Source organism: Mobula birostris, chromosome X (genome assembly GCF_030028105.1).
Source record: "Mobula birostris isolate sMobBir1 chromosome X, sMobBir1.hap1, whole genome shotgun sequence".
Classification (NCBI taxonomy): Eukaryota; Metazoa; Chordata; class Chondrichthyes; order Myliobatiformes; family Myliobatidae; genus Mobula; species Mobula birostris.
The window spans coordinates 52170215-52190147 of record NC_092402.1 but is presented as its reverse complement, the minus strand read 5'-3'; the positions used below and the strand labels follow the sequence as shown (position 1 = coordinate 52190147).

Sequence of the window (19933 nt, the reverse complement as noted above, 5' to 3'; positions counted from 1 at the left end):
AGGAATCTGATAGGAGAGGAGCATAGACCATGGGAGAAAGAGGAAGAGGAGCAACTCCAGAGGGAGGTGAGGAGAAGGGGCAAGAGGGAAGCCAAAAAGGGGAATGAAAAAGACAAATGGGGGAAGGAGACAAATTACCAGAAGTTGGAAAAATTGATATTCATGCCATCAGGTTGGAGGCTACCCAGACAGAATGGTTCAGCACGAACTAAAAGGCTGAACAGCCTGTTCCTGTGCTGTACTTTTCTAGAGGTGTTGCTCCTCCAACCTAACTTTGTGGCAGTAGAGGCCATGGACAGACATGTCAGGGTGGAAATGGGAAGTCAAATTGAAATGGGGATTACAATTCCTTCAATTCAAATGGAAATTCTGGTTTCTTCAGTCCTTGACTTCTTCCACCTATCACATCCCAGCTTCATACTTCACCCTCCCTCCCCCAGTCAATTCAAGTTCAAGGTTTTAGTCATTTGCCTCTACAACCAAACAATGGTACATCTATAGTGCATATATCACACAGAGCACACAAAACAAAATATTAATCAGTCAAAATGCATACGAAGTGCACAGCACAGGTAAACAGTACAATGAACAGCTCACTGTCCTAGTGAGGAGACCTCGGTGGTGGCAAGGTATTCATTCGTCTCACAGCCTGAGGGAAGAAGCTGTTACCTGGTCTGTCAGACCTAGTCCTGATGCTCCTGTACCTCCTTCCTAATGCTAGTGGGTCAAAGATATGGTGGGATGGGTGGCGAGAATCCTCAGCAATGCTTTGGGTTCTTCACATACAGTGCTCCCAGTAAATGTCACAAATGGGGAGAGGGGGAGAGGGAGACCCTGGTGATCCTATCAGTTGTTTTTACTGACCTCTGTAGGGTCTTACAGATTCTGTACTGCACACTGATGCAGCCAGACAGGACATGCTGGATAGTTTCTACAGAGTTACTCAAATAGGGGTGGGGAGCCTTGCACACCTCAATCTCCTCAGTAGATGTAGACGATGCTGAGCCTTCTTGGCTAGTGAGGTGTTCTGGGTCCAGGTTGGATCATCTGTTATGCTCACACCAATGAACTTTCTCTTCACTCTCCCCACAGCAGTATTGATGTGCAATAGAGTGGTTAACCTGTGTCTTCTTGAAATCAACAATCACCTCTTTTATCTTGTCCATGTTGAGATTTAGGTTGTCGTTCTTGCACCATTTGATAAGCCTCTCAGCACACCGATACACCATTGTTGCAGATGAGGCCAACCACCGTTGTACCATCAGTGAACTTGATGTGCTTTGAGCTGGATCTGGCAGTGCAGTCATGAGTCAGCAGCGGACTGAGCACACAGCCCTGGGGAGGCACCCAGTCACCCAGTGCTCAGCGTGATGGAGCTTGAGATAACACGCATCACCTGCCAGCTTGAATTCCTTTCCCTACTCCCACTTTCTTATGCTGGCTTCTGCTCCCTTCCTTTCCAGTCCTGACAAAGGGTCCCAGCCCAAAGTGTCAACTGTTTATTCATCTCCATAGATGCTGCCTAACCTGCTGAGTTCCTCCAGCATTTCGTGTGTGTTACTCTGGATTTTCAGCATCTGTGTTTATAACATTCTTGTAGACTTCCACTGTCTAACAACACCTTTCCCACGGCAGGGTGACCAGAACTGAACACAGATTCGAGGGCAGGGCACCCGCGGAAATGGGACACAAGACGGGAGCAGTGTTGAGGAGGGAAGCTCCTCACACCTGGAAATGTTCCTTCCAATCGAGAGTGAGACAAACCCAACCCTCTCCACTTTATACTCACTGACAAATGGCGTTGCCGGAGAATATGAAGTCTCCGGTTGGGAGCTGTAGGGCAGGATGTCGGGGCTGTGACAGGTAAGGCACCACACGCTCTGGAGGGAGACAAGGAGAGAGTCAGTGGTTCCGTGAGAGTACTGCATCCCCCTCCTCTAGGCTAACCTTGCTCCAACACTGGGGCCCCTCTGCTCCCCTGGGCAGGATCTACTACAAGACAAAAGGCACACCGGAGGGTTCCTGTGCCTTCAGCTGACTTTTCACCAAAATTGCCTTCTCTCATCTCCCTTCCTTTCCACCCCAGCCATTTCCTCATTCCTGTCTGCCTTCTGCCCCAATCACCTCTCCTGCCTCTATCCCCTTGTCTGCCCCCACCCTCCCCTCTCCCCATTAACCTCCCACCTCCAACCTGCCCCACTCTTCTCTCTGTCCCTCCAACTTATCTACTGTCACCACTTGCCCCAGTCCCCTCCACCCTTCCAACTCTTCTCCCTCCCATTCCAACCTTCCCTCCTTCACCACTATTCCAAATCACCTTTCTCCCCACCTCCCTCTCGCCACTCGTTTCCCCATTCCCACCCACCCCATCACATATTCCCACACCCCTCTCACCACACCACCTTCTCCTCTTAACCCTTCCCCTTCACCAACACCCTCACCTCCCAACACCACATCCCCTTTACCATACTCCCCTCATTAGAACCTCCCGCTTGCACAGCTCCCTTACCCCACACTCCTCCCACCCACCTCCACCCTTCCCCTTCTCATCCCATCCACACCGTTCGGGCAGATTTGCTGCTGATCGAGCTGGACCCCTGTCAACTCCACAGTAGCCACCACCTTCAAGTTGCCGGGGACCCCGGGACTGAGGAATAGCTTAACGGCCATAGGTGAAACCATGACTGCGGCTAGAAGGCGATCTACAACGGCTGATGCAAGCGGACAGCTCCCGCAGCTAAGCCACGCGATGCGGGTTCGGGCGGCCCCCACTTCTCCGCCGAGGGAGATCGGGAATTGTAGTTTGGTTCCACTCCTAGCGCTCAGAGTTATTGAAAATTAAGACTACATCTCACAGCAGGCACAGCGGGCGTTCGTCATACGCAAACCGGCTCCCCTAGTTGGCAGATACCGAATGCACACTGGGAAAATGTAGTCCTACTGTACTTAGTGTTTTGAGAGTTAATAAGCGTATGGACTCCATCTCCCAGCAGGCACTGCGGCCCTAATGCGGACAAAGTCTGCTGTTCGGTCTCCGCTATACATGCCGACGATTGCAGTACAACCCCGGAGCTGGGAGTCAAAAGGAAAGTGAATTATCTTTCCCGGCAAAGCCCGATCATCCGTCACCTGCGGACCGGTTTGCTGATTAGTCGATTCCCCTAAACGGGGGTTTTAGTCTAATTGCCGTTGATGATGCTGGTGCGGTGGGTGCGGGGGGTTCGGGGGGTTCGGGGGGGTTATTAATGGTCGGACTACATCTCCCAGCATGCACTGTGGCCCGGCTGACACAAGAACTGGTTTGGCTGCATGGTTGTTCCCGCAAGTCGCACCCGGTCATGGACGCTGAACAGCACAGGGTGAACACCCTATTCCTCACAGACAGACTGGCTGATCCCACAATGTACGCTAGAAGTTGTCCTCCAAGTGCTGGGAATTAATGGATTTGCGAATGACATTTCCTGGCACACCGTGCAGCCTTGACTGCCGTAACGCGTGGACCGCTTTTGTCAGTTGGCTAGAGTCATTTGTTATAATATGTTTACACAGTTATCGGATTGGAAGCGTATGTTGGTTTTGGAACTTTTTACTAAAATTGAAGGGTAACTTCCTGCTTCCTGGAAATTAGCATTGCTATCCCTAAATTGAAATCTGGTAAGGATCAACCAAATCCTTCCGTTATAGACTTGTTTCGCTAACTTCACATGTATGTAAGATAGTGAAATGAATGGTTATAGCAAGGCTTTCTTATTTTGTGGAAAATAGTGGAACGGTAGCAAGACCAGTGTAGACTAATCTGGATTTCATAAAGGGAGAATGACCATAGACTCGGTGTTAAGTCTCGGTTCATTAAGGCAGCTCCCATTATTCTTCTTAGGCGCTGGTATAATTGTTGCCTTTTTGAAGCAATTGGGAACTTCCACTCATAGCAGTGAGAGGTTGAAAATGTCCTTGAATACTCCCGCTAGTTGGTTGGCACATGTTTACAGTAGTGAAGCATCGCTGCCATTCATGCTGTTGGGTTTCGCTTTGTAGGAAGTTATGTCTTGCAAACCCTGCCAGAGTTGTCGTACATCTGATGTTGTCTCCAACCTCATTTGAAATTGTCTCTTTGCTCTTGAAATAGCCCTTTGCAAATCATACCTGGTTTTCTGGTACAGGCCTGGATCGCCAGACTTGAATGCCACAGATCTAGCTTTCAGCAGATGACGTACCTCCTGGTTCACCCACTGCTTTTGGTTTGGGACTGTACAGTAAGTTTTTGTAGTCACACACTCATCCACACAGGTTTTAGTGAAGTCCGTAACAACTGCAGCATACTCATCCAGGTTCAACGATGAATCCCTGAATACAGTCCAGTCCACCGATTCAGAGCAGTCCTGTAGGCGCTCCTGTGCTTCCCTTGTCCAAACCTTGGTCCTCACTACTGGTGCTGCAGTCTTCAGTCTCTGCCTATACTCAGGGAGTAGAAGTACAGCCAGGTGATCAGACTTCCCGAAGTGAGGGCGCGGATTAGCATGGTAGGGATTCTTGATGGTGGTGTAGCAATGGTCCAGTGTGTTGTTTCCTCTGGTATTGCAAGTGTTGATGGTATTTGCTTAGTGATTTTTTCAGTCTGGCCTGGTTGAAATCCCCCAAAACGATGGTGAAGGCGTTAGGATGCGCTCTTTCGTGCATGTTGATCCCATTGCTCAGATCATCTAAAGCCTGATTGCCATTGGCCTGAGATGGAATGTAAACTGCTACCAGAATGACCCCAGAGAACCCCCGTGGTAGGTAAAAAGGATGGCACTTTACTGCTAGATATTCCAGGTCTGGTGAGCAGAATTGGGACAGCACTGATATATTTGTGCACCAAGAGGAGTTGATCATGAGGCATACCCCTCCACCTCTGCTTTTGAGAAACTCTATAGACCTATCCTGAAAGTGTATAAAAAACCCCTCGATCTGAATCGCTGCATCTGGTACAGACGGGGTTAACCAGGATTCCGTGAAACAAAGGACACACGCAGTCCTAATGACCCTCTGATTCAGCACCCCAGCCCTGAGATCATCGATTTTATTCACCAGGGACTGCACATTCACCAGCAAGATAGTCGGTATAGGGAGTTTAAAACCCCGTTTCCTTAAACGCACTTGTTAACCCCGATCTACATTCGCGCTTCCTCCGTGGGCGCTTCCGACCACAATCGGTGTTGTTTCCGTCGGTTTTAAGGAGCGATAGTTCGTTTTTAACGCATTAAGACATCTTTGTTGACTGTACTGACCTTGGAAGCAGTTGTGCTTTTTAGCTGTATCAGGCTGAAACGGGAATATTTAATCGTATCCATTGAGAGTATTGCTGCTACTCGGGTCGCGCTAGGCGCCCCGACTGTACATTTGTCAAGAAACAGAGCAGCATGTATTGTTTGAACGCAGTTCCTATGAGATGCAAAGGAAACACCTAATGGCTACATTGAGATCTTTGCGACAGACACAGTTCGAGATGGAAAGTTTGTTACTGTATCACTGGCATTGTAATGTATAAAAGAGCACGTTTGAGTTTCTGAAGAGCATTAGACTTTTTGATATTATTTGCGATGGGGGGTGGTATTTAATGGGTATACTTCCCGTCTCTGTGCTCTCCACACTACAACTCAGCAGATGACGGTCATGTTGATTTGCCAACCACCATTAAACTTTACAAGAAGTAGCTGAATAATTTGGCTTGTGCCCTCAATCCAACGTTGGGAATTGTAGTCCGATTTTGTTCTTGATGTCCGAGTTCAATGGGCATTTGGACTACATCTCCCAGGAGGGACTGCGTCATTCACATGTGGACGGACAGACTTTGCTGGTTGGCTGGATCACCAATGCATAACGCCAGTTGGAGTCCATTTTCTGCTCCTGGTACGGGGTGGGTGTTCAATGAATTGGAACTACAACGATACATCATCTCGCTGCAGACAATGCGATCGATCGCAGACTTGATCTCCAGTGTAGGTTGTAATCAGAAATCAGGTTTATTATCACTAACTTGGAGAACCTGAAGTTTTGGGGCAGCAGTAAAGACCGTACAATTACTATAAATTACAAAATGAATAAATAGTGCAAAAGTAATAAGTTAGTTTATGGCCGTTCCCCTCTGATGGCAGAGGGGAAGACGTTGATACTGAATCGTTGGGTGCGAGCACCTTTTTAACAATAAAAACAACAAATTATTATTTATAGTTTACATATATATTGTTATTTATAGTTTTTCATAAATTCTATTGTATTTCTTTATTTTCCTCTAAATACCTACAAGAAAACGATTCTCAAGGTATTATATGAGGACATACACGTCATTTAATAATAAATTTACTTTTAATAGGACGCGGCTGCTTCACCAGGACGGATTACGTGATTTAGCCCGTCTTCTTTAGGACGCTTGCCGCCGAGTGACATAGTGCACGTCGGAGCTATTAGGCCAGCGGGGTGGACAGATGAAAGGTGTTGTTTCTTTTTTATTTTTCTCCAACCGCACGTTTGTCTCAATATTCCCGGACAAACGTGAGACAAACAATAATATTAATAATGCCCCGCCGCTCCTTTGAGCCGTCAGCACGTTGAATTGGCGGTGTCTATCCCTCAGCGGAAGTTGAACTGTCAGCGGAGCCGACGTGATTGACGGCCATTCGCATCAATGGAGTCGAAGCTATGGTGGGACCAAAGGGTAATCGGGTGTACGACTGGCTGGCTGGATCTGAGCCAACCAATGGGGTGCGAGGGCGGAACTGAGCGTTCTACCCATTCTCGCCATACTAGCTGCTAGCTGAGCGTTCTCATTTTCTTCCCTTAATGTCCTCTGTAGCCCTTCAACTTTTTCTCTTCACGTTCCCAACGACAGCCCCATTATTCTACCCTTCATCCACACACGCTGTGGGAAGTGATTCACAACGATGATTAACATTGGAACGTGGGGAAAAAACCGGAATTCTGACATGTTAAGAGTCCATTTTAATGTCCTGGGGACGGTTCAATAGTTTTATAACAAAAAGGAATCTGTCCTTGATCTGAGTTGAAGAGAGAGCCTGGTGATACACAAATCTTTTATCCCAATGTGGAACTGTCAAATACTAGAGGGGATAACTGAGGGGGTGGGGGTTTAAAGGAGATGTGTTACATAGGGAGTTGTAGATACCTGGAATACGCTGACAAGGATGGTGGTGGAGACACACAATAGCAACATTTCATAGAACATAGAACATAGAATAGTACAGCACAGTACAGGCCCTTCGGCCTACAATGTTGTGCCGACCCTTAAACCCTGCCTCCCCTATAAGCCCCCACCTTAAATTCCTCCATATACCTGTCTAGTAGTCTCTTAAACGTCACTAGTGTATCTGCCTCCACCACTGACTCAGGCAGTGCATTCCACACACCAACCACTCTCTGAGTAAAAAACCTTCCTCTAATATCCCCCTTGAACTTCCCACCCCTTACCTTAAAGCCATGTCCTCTTGTATTGAGCAGTGGTGCCCTGGGGAAGAGGTGCTGGCTATCCACTCTATCTATCGGTGATTCCATAACTAGAGGAGCAGAAAACAGGTTCTGTAGACGTGACAGAGACACCCGGATGGGATGTTGCCTCACAGGTGCCCAGGTCAGGGATGTCTCCGTTAGGGTCAACAGCATCCTAAAGAGGGAGAGGTCAACAACAACATGGTACCAACTATGGTATCAACTATGGTACCAACAATATAGGTAGGAAAAGGGATGAGGTCCTGAAGAGAGAATATAGGGAGCTAGATAGGAAGCTGAAAAGCAGGACCTCCATGTTAGTAATCACTGAATTGCTGCCTGCACCTTGCACATTGAGGGTAAGAAAAGGATGATTTGGCAGGTGAATGTGTGGCTGAGGAATTGGTGCAGGGACAGGGTTTCGGATTTCTGGTGAGTTGGAATCTCTTCTGGGGAAGGTATGACCTGTACAAAAAAGGACAGTTAAACCTGAACTTGAAGGGGACCAATAGCCTTGCAGGCAGATTTGCTAGAGCTGTTGGTGAGGGTTTAAACTAGTTTGGCAGGGGGATGGGAACCAGAGTGATAGGTCAGAGAGTGGGGCAGTTGGTGAACAGGCAGAGAGACTATAAGGAAGAACAGGCAGTCGGTAAGGCAAATTTGCAGTCAGTGAGATGGGTTTAGAGTGTGTCTATTTTAATGCAAAAAGTATCAGGAACAAGGATGATGAACTTAGAGAATTGGTCATTAGTTATGGGAGTTTCAATATGCAGGTAGATTTGGAAAATCAGGTTGGTGCTGAATCCCAAGTGGCTGAATTTGTAAAATGGTTTTTTAGAGCAGTTTGTGGTTGAGCCTACTAGGGGATCAGCTATTCTGGATTGGGTGTTGTGCAATGAACCAGAATTGATCAGAGAACATAAGGTAAAGGAACACTTTGGGGTAAGTGATCATAATATGATAGAATTCACCCTGCAATTTGACGAGAAGCTAAAGTCGGATGTATCAGCATTACAGTGGAGTAAAAGGAATTAGAGAGGCATGAAAGAGGAGCTGGCCAAAGCTGATTGGAAGGGAACACTAACAGGGGTGATGGCAAAACAACAATGGCTGGAATTTCTGGGAGCAGTTCGGAAGGTGCAGGGTATATACATCCCAAAGAAGAAGTATTCGAAAGGCAGGATGACGCAACCGTGGCTGACGAGAAGTCAAAACCAACATAAGAGCCAAATAGAGGGCATATAGAGAATTAGAGCCAAATAGAGAACAAAAGTTAGTAGGAAGTTAGAGGATTGGGAAGCTTTTAAATACCAACAGAAAGAAACTAAAAAAGTCATAAAGAAGGAAAAGATGGAATACGAAGGTAAGTTGGCCAATAATATTAAAGAGGATACCAAAAGTTTCTTCAGATACATAAAGTGTAAAAGAGAGGCAAGAGTGGATATCGGACCGCTAGAAAATGATGCTGGAGAGGTAGTAATGAAGGACAAGGAGATGGCGGTCAAACTGAATAAGTACTTTGCATCAGTCTTCACTGTGGAAGACACTAGCAATATGCTGGAAGTTCGAGTGTGTCAGGGGTAAAAGTGAGTGAAGTTGCCATTACTGGGGAGAAGTTGCTTGGGAAACTGAAAGGTCTGAAAGTAGGTAAATCACCTGGACCAGATGGTCCACACCCCAAGGCTCTGAGAGTGGTGGCTGCAGAGTCTGTGGAGGCATTAGTCCGACCTTTCAAGAATCAATTCCTTCTGGCATAGTTGCAGAGGAATGGACCATTGGAAATGTTACTTCACTCCTCAGGAAGAGAGAGAAGCAGAAGAAAGGAAATTATAGGCCAGTTAGTCTGACCTCAGTGGTTGGGAAGATGTTGGAGTCAATTGTTAAGGATGAGGTGATGGAGAACTTGGTGATACAGGACAAGATAATACAAAGTCAGCATGGTTTCCTTCAGGGAAAATCCTGTCTGACAAATTTGTTGGAATTATTTGAAGAGATAACAAGCAGGATAGACAAAGGAGAATTGGTTGATGTTGTGTACTTGAATTTAAAGAAGGCCTTTGACAAGGCGTCACACATGAGACTGCTTAACAAGTTAAGAGCCCATGGTATTACAGGGAAGATTCTAGCATCGATAGAATGTTGGCTGATTGACAGGAGGCAAAGAGTGGGAATAAAGGGAGCCTTTTCTGTTTGGCTGCTGGTGACCAGTGGTGTTCCACAGGGGTCTGAGTTGGGTCTGCTTTTTACATTATATGTCAATGATTTGGATGATGGAACTGATGGCTTTGAGGCAAAGTTTGTGAATGGTATAAAGATAGGTGGAGAGGCAGGTAGTTGTAAGGAAGTAGAGAAGCCACAGAAGGACTTAGACGGATTAGCAGAATGAGCCAAGAAATGGCAGATGGAATACAGTGTCGGGAAGTGTACAATCATGCACTTGGTAGAAGAAGAAAAAGTGTAGGCTATTTTCTAAGTGCAGAGAAAATTCAAAAATTTGATGTGCAAAGGGACTTGGGAATCCTCATGCAGGATTCCCTAAAGGTTGATTTGCAAGTTGAGTCGGTGGCGATTTTAGCACTCATTTCGAGATGACGAGAGGATAAAAGCAAGGATGTAATACTAAGACTTTATAAAGCACTGGTGAGACCTCACTTGGCAAAACTGTGAGCAGTTTCAGGCCCCTTATCTTAAAAAGATGTGCTGACATTGGAGAGATTTCAAAGGAGTGATTCCAGGATTGAAAGGCGTATCATATGAGGAGCGTTTGGTGGATCTGGGCCTGTGCTCACTAGCATTCAGAAGAATGAGGGGCAACCTCATTGAAACCTATCGAATGGTGAACGGCCTTGATAGATTGGATGTGGAGAGGATGTTTCCTATGGTGAGGGAATCTAAGACCAGATGACACAGCCTCAGAATAGAGGGGTGTCCTTTTAGAATGGATGGAGGAGGAATGAGGAGGAATTTCTTAGCCAGAGAGTGGTGAATCTGTGGAATTCTTTGCCACGGGCGGCAGTGGAGGCCAAGTCATTGGGCAGATTTTGATAGATTCTTGATTAGTCAGGGCATGAAGTGATACAGGGAGAAGGCAGGAGATTGGGGCTGAGAGGGAAAATGGATCAGCCATGATGAAATAATAGAGTAGTCTTGATGGGCCAAATAGCCCTAATTCTGCTCTTATATCGTATGGTTTAATTATTACATGGAACAATGATGTTCTGGCCATGACGGGCAGGAATGGCTTCTGGATGTTCCATGGTTTAGATGTTTCAAAAGGGGCAGGATGGGAGGTAAAAGAGGTGGGGCAGTGACGTTGCTTGTCGGGGACACTGGGTGGAAGTCAGAAACAGGAAGGGAGCAATCACTCTACTGGGACTATTCTATAGACACCCCCCCCCCCCCAATAGTTGCAGAGACACTGAGGAACAGATCAGGGAGCGATTTCTCTATTGGGAATATTCTATAGACTCTCCCCTGCCCCAATAGTGGCAGACACACTGAGGAACAGATCAGGCAGCAGATTTTGGAAAAATCCAAACCAAAAAAAACAGGGTTTTTGTCATGGGTGACTTCAACTGCCCTAACATTGATTGACCCCTCCTTAGTGCAAAAGGTTTAGATGAGGTGAAATTTGTTAGGTGTGTCCAGAAAGGATTCCTGACATAATATGTTGACAGGTGACTAGAGGAGAGGCCATATTGGATCTGGTTCTAGGCAATGAATCTGGTCAGGTGACAGATCTCTCAGTGGGTGAGCACTTCGAAGACAGTGACAGATAAAAAATTTATCTCTATGATCTAAGAACGAAACCAATTAAGGACACTACTAGAGAAGCCAGATCAGTTTTCAAGGTGATCTAGGGGAATGTTCTGGTCGATCTAAAAGGATTTGAACTGAGACTCTCGGCATCAGTGCTCAGCCTAAGGTGTCTCACAATTTTGGTAAGGACCATCCCCATGCTGTGGTTTGCTCTAAAACCTGATTGAAACGTATCCAGAATATTGTTCTTATTCAGAAAGTTATTGCGTTGGTTGAAAATAACTTTCTCAACAATCTTGCCCAGGAAGGGAAGATTTGATATCAGCCTGTAGTTAGCTAGTACCTCACTATTAAGGTTTGACTTTTTAAGTAGGGGGTTGACAGCCGCAGTTTTAAAGACATCTGGAAGAACTCAAATTTCAATGAATTTCCCTCACAGAATTGAAAGCATTATTAAAAGAGCCCTAACAAGTTTGGTAGGGACAGGTTCGAAACAACAGGTAGACAGTTTACTCTTGGTTACAATCTTATCAAGGTGTGAATCAGAAATACTTGAAAATTTTGACATAGTTGTCTTTTTCACAAGATTGCCTAAAGAGGGTACCAGTATCTGTAGCTATACTCTCCCAAATGGAAGTAATTTTGTTGATAAAAAAATATTGTGAATACCTCACATGTTTGACTGAGGACATTATAGGTTGGGGTAGGTTCAAGAACAGATTTAGGATTAAGGAAAACCCTAAGGCAACAGGATGACTAGAGTGAGGTTAGCACCGATCAGGGATAGAATAGAAACATATGCCTGGAATTGGAGGAGGTAGGGGAAGCCCTTTATAAATATTTTGCTTCAGTATTCACCAGTGAGAGGGACCTTCACTTCTGTGAGGACAGTGTACAGCAGGCTGATATGCTCAGACATGACAACATTATCATGTTGTCATATCTGAGCATATCAGCCTGCTGTACACTGTGAGACTAGTGTGGGGGGCAGGGCTTCAGATTCTTGGATAATTGGGTCCTCTTCTGGGGGAAGTATGACCTGTTCAAAAAGGACAGGTTACACCTGAACCCCAAGGGGACCAATATCCTGGCAGGAAAGTTTAATAGAGCTGTTAGGGAGGGTTTAAACTAATTTGGCAGGGGGATGGGAACCGGAATGACAGAGCGGAGGAAGGGGAAAACAGAAATAAATCTAAGATAGTGAGCAGTAAAGATGTCAGGAAAGACAGGCAGGTGATGGGGCAAAATTGTAGCCATTGGGATGAGTTGCAGTGCAACAAAGTTGCAGTGAAATCAAAGCAAAAAGTATCAAATACTGGTCTTAAGGTGTTGTACTTAAATGCATGCAGCATAAGGAACACTGACAGGAAAGACAGCAGAGCAGCAGTGGTTGGAGTTTATGCGAGAAATGAGGAATGTGCAAGACAGGTATATTCCAAAAAAGAAGAAATTTTCGAGTGGAAAAAGGATGCAACCGTGGTTGACAAGAGAAGTCAAAGCCAAAGTTAAAGCAAAGGAGAGGGCATACAAGGAAGTAAAAATTAGTGGGAAGACAGAGGATTGGGAAGTTTTTAAAACCTTACAAAAGGAAACCAAGAACGTCATTAAGAGAGAAAAGATTAACTATGAAAGGAAGTTAGCAAATAATATCAAAGAGGATACTAAAAGCTTTTTCAAGTATATAAAGAGTAAAAGACAGGTGAGAGTAGATATAGGACCGATAGAAAATGATGCTGGAGAAATTGTAATGGGAGATAAGGAGATGGCAGAGGAACTGAACGAGTATTTTGCATCAGTCTTCACTGAGGAAGACATCAGCAGTATACCGGACACTCAAGGGTGGCAGGGAAGAGAAGTGTGCGCAGTCACAATTACGACCGAGAAAGTACTCAGGAAGCTGAATAGGCTAAAGGTAGATAAATCTCCTGGACCAGATGGAATGCACCCTCGTGTTCTGAAGGAAGTAGCTGTGGAGATTGTGGAGGCATTAGCGATGATCTTTCAAAAGTCGATAGATTCTGGCATGGTTCCAGAGGACTGGAAGATTGCAAATGTCACTCCGCTATTTAAGAAGGGGGCAAGGAAGCAAAAAGGAAATTATAGACCTGTTAGCTTGACGTCGGTGGTTGGGAAGTTGTTGGAGTCGATCGTCAAGGATGAGGTTACAGAGTACCTGGAGGCATATGACAAGATAAGGCAGAACTCAGCATGGATTCCTTGAAGGAAAATCCTGCCTGACAAACCTATTACAATTTTTTGAGGAAATTACAAGTAGGCTAGACAGGGGAGATGCAGTGGATGTTGTATATTTGGATTTTCAGAAGGCCTTTGACAAGGTGCCACATATGAGGCTACTTAACAAGATAAGAGCCCATGGAATTATGGGAAAGTTACATATGTGGATAGAGCGTTGGCTGATTGGCAGGAAACAGAGAGTGGGAATAAAGGGATCCTATTCTTGTTGGCTGCTGGTTACCAGTGGTGTTCCACAGGGGTCAGTGTTGGGGCCGCTTCTTTTTACATTGTACATCAACGATTTGGATTATGGAATAGATGGCTTTGTGGCTAAGTTTGCTGACGATACGAAGGTAGGTGGAGGGGCCGGTAGTGCTGAGGAAACGGAGAGTCTGCAGAGAGACTTGGATAGATTGGAAGAACGGGCAGAGAAGTGGCAAATGAAGTACAATGTTGGAAAGTGTATGGTTATGCACTTTGGCAGAAGAAATAAACGGGCAGACTATTATTTAAATGGACAAAGAATTCAAAGTTCTGAGATGCAATGGGACTTGGGAGTCCTCGTACAGGATTCCCTTAAAGTTAACCTCCAGGTTGAGTCAGTAGTGAAGAAGGTGAATGCAATGTTGGCATTCATTTCTAGAGGAATAGAGTATAGGAGCAGGGATGTGATGTTGAGGCTCTATAAGGTGCTGGTGAGACCTCACTTGGAGTACTGTGGGCAGTTTTGGTCTCCTTATTTAAGAAAGGATGTGCTGATGTTGGAGAGGTTACAGAGAAGATTCACTAGAATGATTCCGGGAATGAGAGGGTTAACATACGAGGAACGCTTGTCCGCTCTTGGACTGTATTCCTTGGAGTTTAGAAGAATGAGGGGAGACCTTATAGAAACATTTCGAATGTTAAAAGACATGGACAGAGTGGATGTGGCAAAGTTGTTTCCCATGATGGGGGAGTCTAGTACGAGAGGGCATGACTTAAGGATTGAAGGGCGCCCTTTCAGAACAGAAATGCGAAGAAATTTTTTTAGTCAGAGGGTGGTGAATCTATGGAATTTGTTGCCACGGGCAGCAGTGGAGGCCAAGTCACTGGGTGTATTTAAGGCAGAGATTGATAGGTATCTGAGTAGCCAGGGCATCAAAGGTTATGGTGAGAAGGCGGGGGAGTGGGACTAAATGGGAGAATGGATCAGCTCATAATAAAATGTCGGAGCAGACTCGATGGGCTGAATGGCCTACTTCTGCTCCTTTGTCTTATGGTCTTATTAAGAAAGAGGATGTGCTAGAACTTTGAAAAACATTACGATAGAAAAATCCCCAGACCTGGATGAGATATACCCCTCATTACTATGGGAAGTGAGGGAAGAGATTGCTGCACCTTTGGCGATGATTTTCGCATCGTCACTGACCAAAGGATTAGTACCAGATGATTAAACCTATGAGATTCTGCAGATGCTGGAAACCCACACGCAAAAAGCTGGAGGAACTCAGCAGGTCAGGCAACATCTATGGAAAGGAATAAAGAGTCACTGTTTTGGTCTAGGACATTTCATCTGGTACCAGATGATTGGAGGAATGCAAATGTTATTAACATAACACACGCAAAAAGCTGGAGGAACTCAGCAGGCCAGGCAGCATTTATGGAAAAGAGTACAGTTAACATTTCAGGCTGAGACCCTTCAACAGGACAAGCAGGACTTACTTGTCTTTTGTTGATGCAAATGTTATTCCTTTGTTCAAGAAAGGGAGTAGAGATAATCTTGGAAACTATAGATCAGTGAGTCTTACTTCAATGGTGGGCAAATTATTGGAGAAGATCCTTGGAGACAGAATTTACAAGCATTGAGCATGTACGAGCAGAGTCTGATTAGGGATAGTCAGCATGGCTTTGTGAGGAGCAGCTTGTACCTCACAGGCCTGATCGAATTCGAGGCTAAGACAAAGCACATTGATGAAGGTAGAACAGTGGATATGGTGAATACGGATTTTAGTAAGTCACTTGATAAGGTTTCCCGTGGTAGGTTTATTCAGAAAGTCAGGAGGCATGGAATCCAGGGAAACTTGGCTGTGTGGATTCCGAATTGGTTTGCCCACAGAAGGCAGAGAGGGTGGTAGTAGATGGAGCATTTTCTGCCTGGAGGTTGGTGGCCAGTGGTGCTCCACAGTGATCTATATTGGGACCCTGCTCTTTGTGATTTTTATAAATGACTTGGATGAGGAAGTGGACGTGTGGGTTAGTAAGTTTGCAGATGACACAAAGATTGTTGGTTTTGTGGATAGTGTGGAGGGTTGTCAAGAATTACAATAGGACATCGACAGGGTTCAGAGCTGGGCTGAGAAGTGGCAGATGAAGTTCACCCAGAAAAGTGTGAGTGATTCACTTTGGAAGGGCAACCTCAAAGGCAGAATACAGGGTTACTGGAGGGATTCTGAGCAGTGTGTAGAAACAGAGGGATCTTGGGGTCCATGTCCAGAGATCACTCAAAGGTACTGCACACGTTCATAAGGTGATGGTGTGTTGGCCTTCGTTAGGAGACAGAGTTTGAGGTAATGTTGCAGCTCCATAAAACTCGGGTTAGACCACATTTGTGTTCATCTCATTATAGGAAGGATGTGGAAGCTTTAGAGAGAGTGAAGAGTACATTTACCAGGGTGCTGTCTGGACTAGAGAGCATGACTTATGAGAATAGATTAAGTGAGCGAGGGCTTTTCTCTTTGGAGTGAAGGAGGATGAGAAATGACTTGATAGAGATGTAGAGATGATAAGAGGCAGAGATCAAATGAACAGCCAGAGTCTTTTTTTTTCCCAGGGCAGGAAATGCTAATACAAGGAAGCAAGGAAGCATAATTTTAAGGTGACTAGAGTTAAGTGTAGGGGGGATGTCAGAGGTAGGTATTTAACACAGAGTGGTGGGTGCGAGGACCACCTGGCAGGGGTGGTGGTAGAGGCAGATACATTAGAGGCACTTAATTGATGTTTAGATAGGCACATTGATAATAGAAAAAAAACGGAAGGCTGTGTTGGGGGCGAAGAGTTAGGTTGAGCTTAGAGTAGGTTAAAAGGTCAGCACAACACTGTGGGCTGAAGGGCCTGGATTGTAATGTTCTATGTTTAAGAGGCTATTACGTAGATACATGAAGAGGCAGGGAATGGAGGAATATGGATTATTTACAGACAGAGGGGATTTAGTTTCTCTTGGCATGATGGCCTGTTCCTGTGCTGTAATGTTCTGTGTTCTGTAACCATTAGGCGCAAGGGGAGGCTTGGCTAAGTAGGTGAAGTCCGAAAAACCATACAACTAACGTGTAAACCAGAGCAACACAAAATCTCTAGAGGAAGACAGCAGGCCAGGCAGCATCTGGAAATGGACAGTCAGTGTTTGGACTGAGGGTGAGAGAAGAGGAGATTGTGTAAAGGGTGAGGGGTGGAGCGAGATAAGTGCAATTCACTGAGGGGAGGAAGGTAGTTCCTGGGCAAATGCAGTGTGCAGTTGGCTGTCAAGTGGTTAAAGTATGCTTCAGTTAGCCTGATAACAATCTTTAGTTTCATAATTATCTGCCAGAGATAGTGTCTTGGAGTGCAAGTGCCTCTGAGTGAGGTGACCTTTTGAGATAAGTACAAAGCAATCAGTTACTGGCATGTTATTCCCAGCTATCAGAATCAGACTCTTATCACTGATGTAGACAGGTGAAATATGTCCTTTTACAGTGGCTGTAGAGTGCACACTCATGAATTGCCATAAATTACACAGATAAATGGTGCAACAATAAGAATGAATGAAGTGCTGTTCATGGGTTCAATGTCCATTCAGGAATCTGATGGCAAGGAGAAGAAGCTGTTGCTGAATCGTTGTGTGTGGGTCTTCAGGCTCCTGTGCCTCCTCTCTGATGGTGGTGATGAGAAGAGGGCACGTCCCAGCTGGTGAGAGTCTTAGTTAAGGATACCACCTCTTGAAGATTTCCTAGATGGTGGGGAGGGTGGTGATGAAGCTGGCTGAGTCGACAACCCTTTGCAGATTCTGTGATCCTGTGCATTAGCACCTCCATACAAGGCTGTGATGTAGTCAGTCAGAATCCTCTCCACAGTACATCTATAAAAACTTGTTAGAAAAATTTAATGAAGTACATTTAATGAAGTCAAACTCCTAATGAAGCACAGCACCCAGTTCTGCCACACCCACCTCTAGCCATCCCAACAGCTTGTCCCTTTCCCCCTCCTCCACCCTCTCTATGGTTTGGGCATGCAGAGGGGGTCGGGGAGGAAGGGAGACATGTTGACTGAATGAATATTCAGTCTGGCCGCACGTGTTTTGATGAGCCCCAGACAGAGAGGAGAAGACGGTGACGTCGCCCATGTCCTACAGCATTCACAGTGACCTCTTTATTTCACTCCTTTGAACATGGGATGTTGATTGTCCATAACTCATCTCTCCTTGAGTTGTCTGTGTGGTTAAAGAGCTCCCACAACATTATTGGGGAGGGAATTCCTGGGATTTAGGAAGAGGATGTATTTCCCAGTCGGGATGGTGTGAAAGGAGAACCTGTGGTGGTGCTTCTCTGCGTCCGCTGCCGCCGTTCTCCTGTGTGGGGTTTGGGAGGCGCTGTCAAAATAGGCCATCCTAGTAAGCAGAGTGGGTTTTGTAGACATTGCACACAGCAGTCACTCAGTGACAGTGATTGAGAGAGGGGGTGTTTAGTGGGGAAGTGGCACAGGGCGCCAAACAAGCAGTCTGCCTTTTCCCAGGTAGGGCTGAGCTTCTCAAGAGTTGTTGGAGCTGAACTTGTCCCAGGCAAGTGGGAAGTGTTCCCTCACACTCCTGACTCTGTAGACACTGGAGAGGTAATGTGGTGGATGTGGAGTACATGGACTAACTCCACCCAGGCAAGTGGGGAGTGTTCCATCACACTCCTGACCGATAGACGATGGAGAGGTAATGTGGTGGATGTGGAGTACATGGACTAACTCCACCCAGGCAAGTGGGGAGTGTTCCATCACTCTCCTGACCGATAGACGATGGAGAAGGGAATTCCCATGCATCTCCCCACTCCTTTCTCCTCCTCTCCCTCTTTACCACACTTCCTTCTCTGGCTCACTCTTTCCCACTCCCCCCACAACTCTCTCCCCCCTCTCACCTCCTCTCTCTTCCCCTCTCTCTCCCCCCTCTCCCCTCTCTCTCCCCTTCTCTCTCTTCCCCAGCTCTCTCACCCTCTTTCCCTTATCTTTCTCCCCCTTTCTCCCCCCTCTCCCCTGTCCCCCCCTCTTCATCCCCTCCTCCCCATCTTTCAAACCCTCTCTCCCCTCTTTCCCTTCTCCCTTGCTGCTCTCCATCCCCCCTCTCGCTGCCCCCCCTCACCTCCACTCTCTCCCCCTCTCGTCCCCCTTTCTACCCCATTGATGTCTCTGTTTTTCTCCACCCCTCACCTTTCTTCTCTTCATTCTTGATCTCTGCCCTTTCTTGCCTCTGTTTTTGTGTTTCTTTCTAGCTATGTTTTTCTTTCTGCCTCTGTTTGTTTCTCATTGTCTCTATCCATTTTTTCTTTGGCTCTGTCCCTCATCCTCACTCTCCATCTCTGTTCTGTGTCTGTATCATTATCAATCTCTCTCCCTCTCTCCCTCTCCCTCTCTCCCTCTCCCTCTCCCCCTCTCCCTCTCCCCCTCCCTCCCTTCCTCCTTCCCTCCCTCCCTTGCCCCCCCCTTTCTGCACTTCCTCTTCTCCAAATCTCCCTCTCTGTACCTCACTCTGGCTGTATCCCAAAGTGTATCTATCTATCTATCTATCTATCTATCTATCTATCTATCTATCTATCTATCTCTCTCTCTCTCTCTCTCTCTCTCTCTCTCTCTCTCTCTCTCTCTCTCTCTCTCTCTCTCTCTCTCTCTCTCTCTCTCGCCCTCGCCCTCGCCCTCGCCCTCGCCCTCGCCCTCGCCCTCGCCCTGTCTCTCTCTGCTTCCCTCCTCTGTCTGTATTTGTCTCTCTTTGTATGTGCCTGGATCACCCTTTCCTGCTTCTCTGTCTCTGTCTCTCTCTATTTCTTTCTGTCACTTCCTCTCTCTCTTAATCTGCCTCTTTCCCTCCTTCACGCTCTTCCAATCCCTCCCTTTATCTGTCTCTCATTTTCTGTAAGCACGTCTGTGTGTCTCTCATCTGCTCTCCTGCAGAAGTACATTTTGTAGATAAGATCTTAACTAATTTCCGCTCAAAGCTAGTTTGAGCATGTTAACAGTTTGTGTACGTCAAGCAGGCTTTCCACAATCAAAACTATTCCAAATTGATAAACAAGACTGTTAGATCTCCCCATATTGCAGTCTAATCATTTACTCAAGGATTACATGCTGAACTGGATCCCTGTTAAAACTGTGTCTTCCTTCATCCAAGATCTGCCCAGTCTTAATAAACTTTGAAAACTGACTGAATCTGCACTTGGCTCAGCAAATTCCAGAGACAAAATGTCATGGG

General features: G+C 46.1%; 1 protein-coding gene across 1 annotated transcript in view; it reads right to left on the bottom strand.

Annotated features, from left to right (window-relative positions):
* Nucleotides 1-2791, bottom strand: part of mars1 (methionyl-tRNA synthetase 1) — a 72210-nt gene extending 69419 nt beyond the window's left edge. Inside the window, exons 1-2 of the mRNA XM_072249784.1 lie at nt 2562-2791; nt 1790-1880 (exon numbers count right to left, since the gene is read on the bottom strand). Of these exons, the coding sequence (XP_072105885.1) occupies nt 1790-1880; nt 2562-2682 (212 nt within the window). The 5' untranslated portion in view covers nt 2683-2791. The remainder of the gene's footprint in view (nt 1-1789; nt 1881-2561) is intronic.
* Between the last annotated feature and the right edge of the window lie 17142 nt (nt 2792-19933).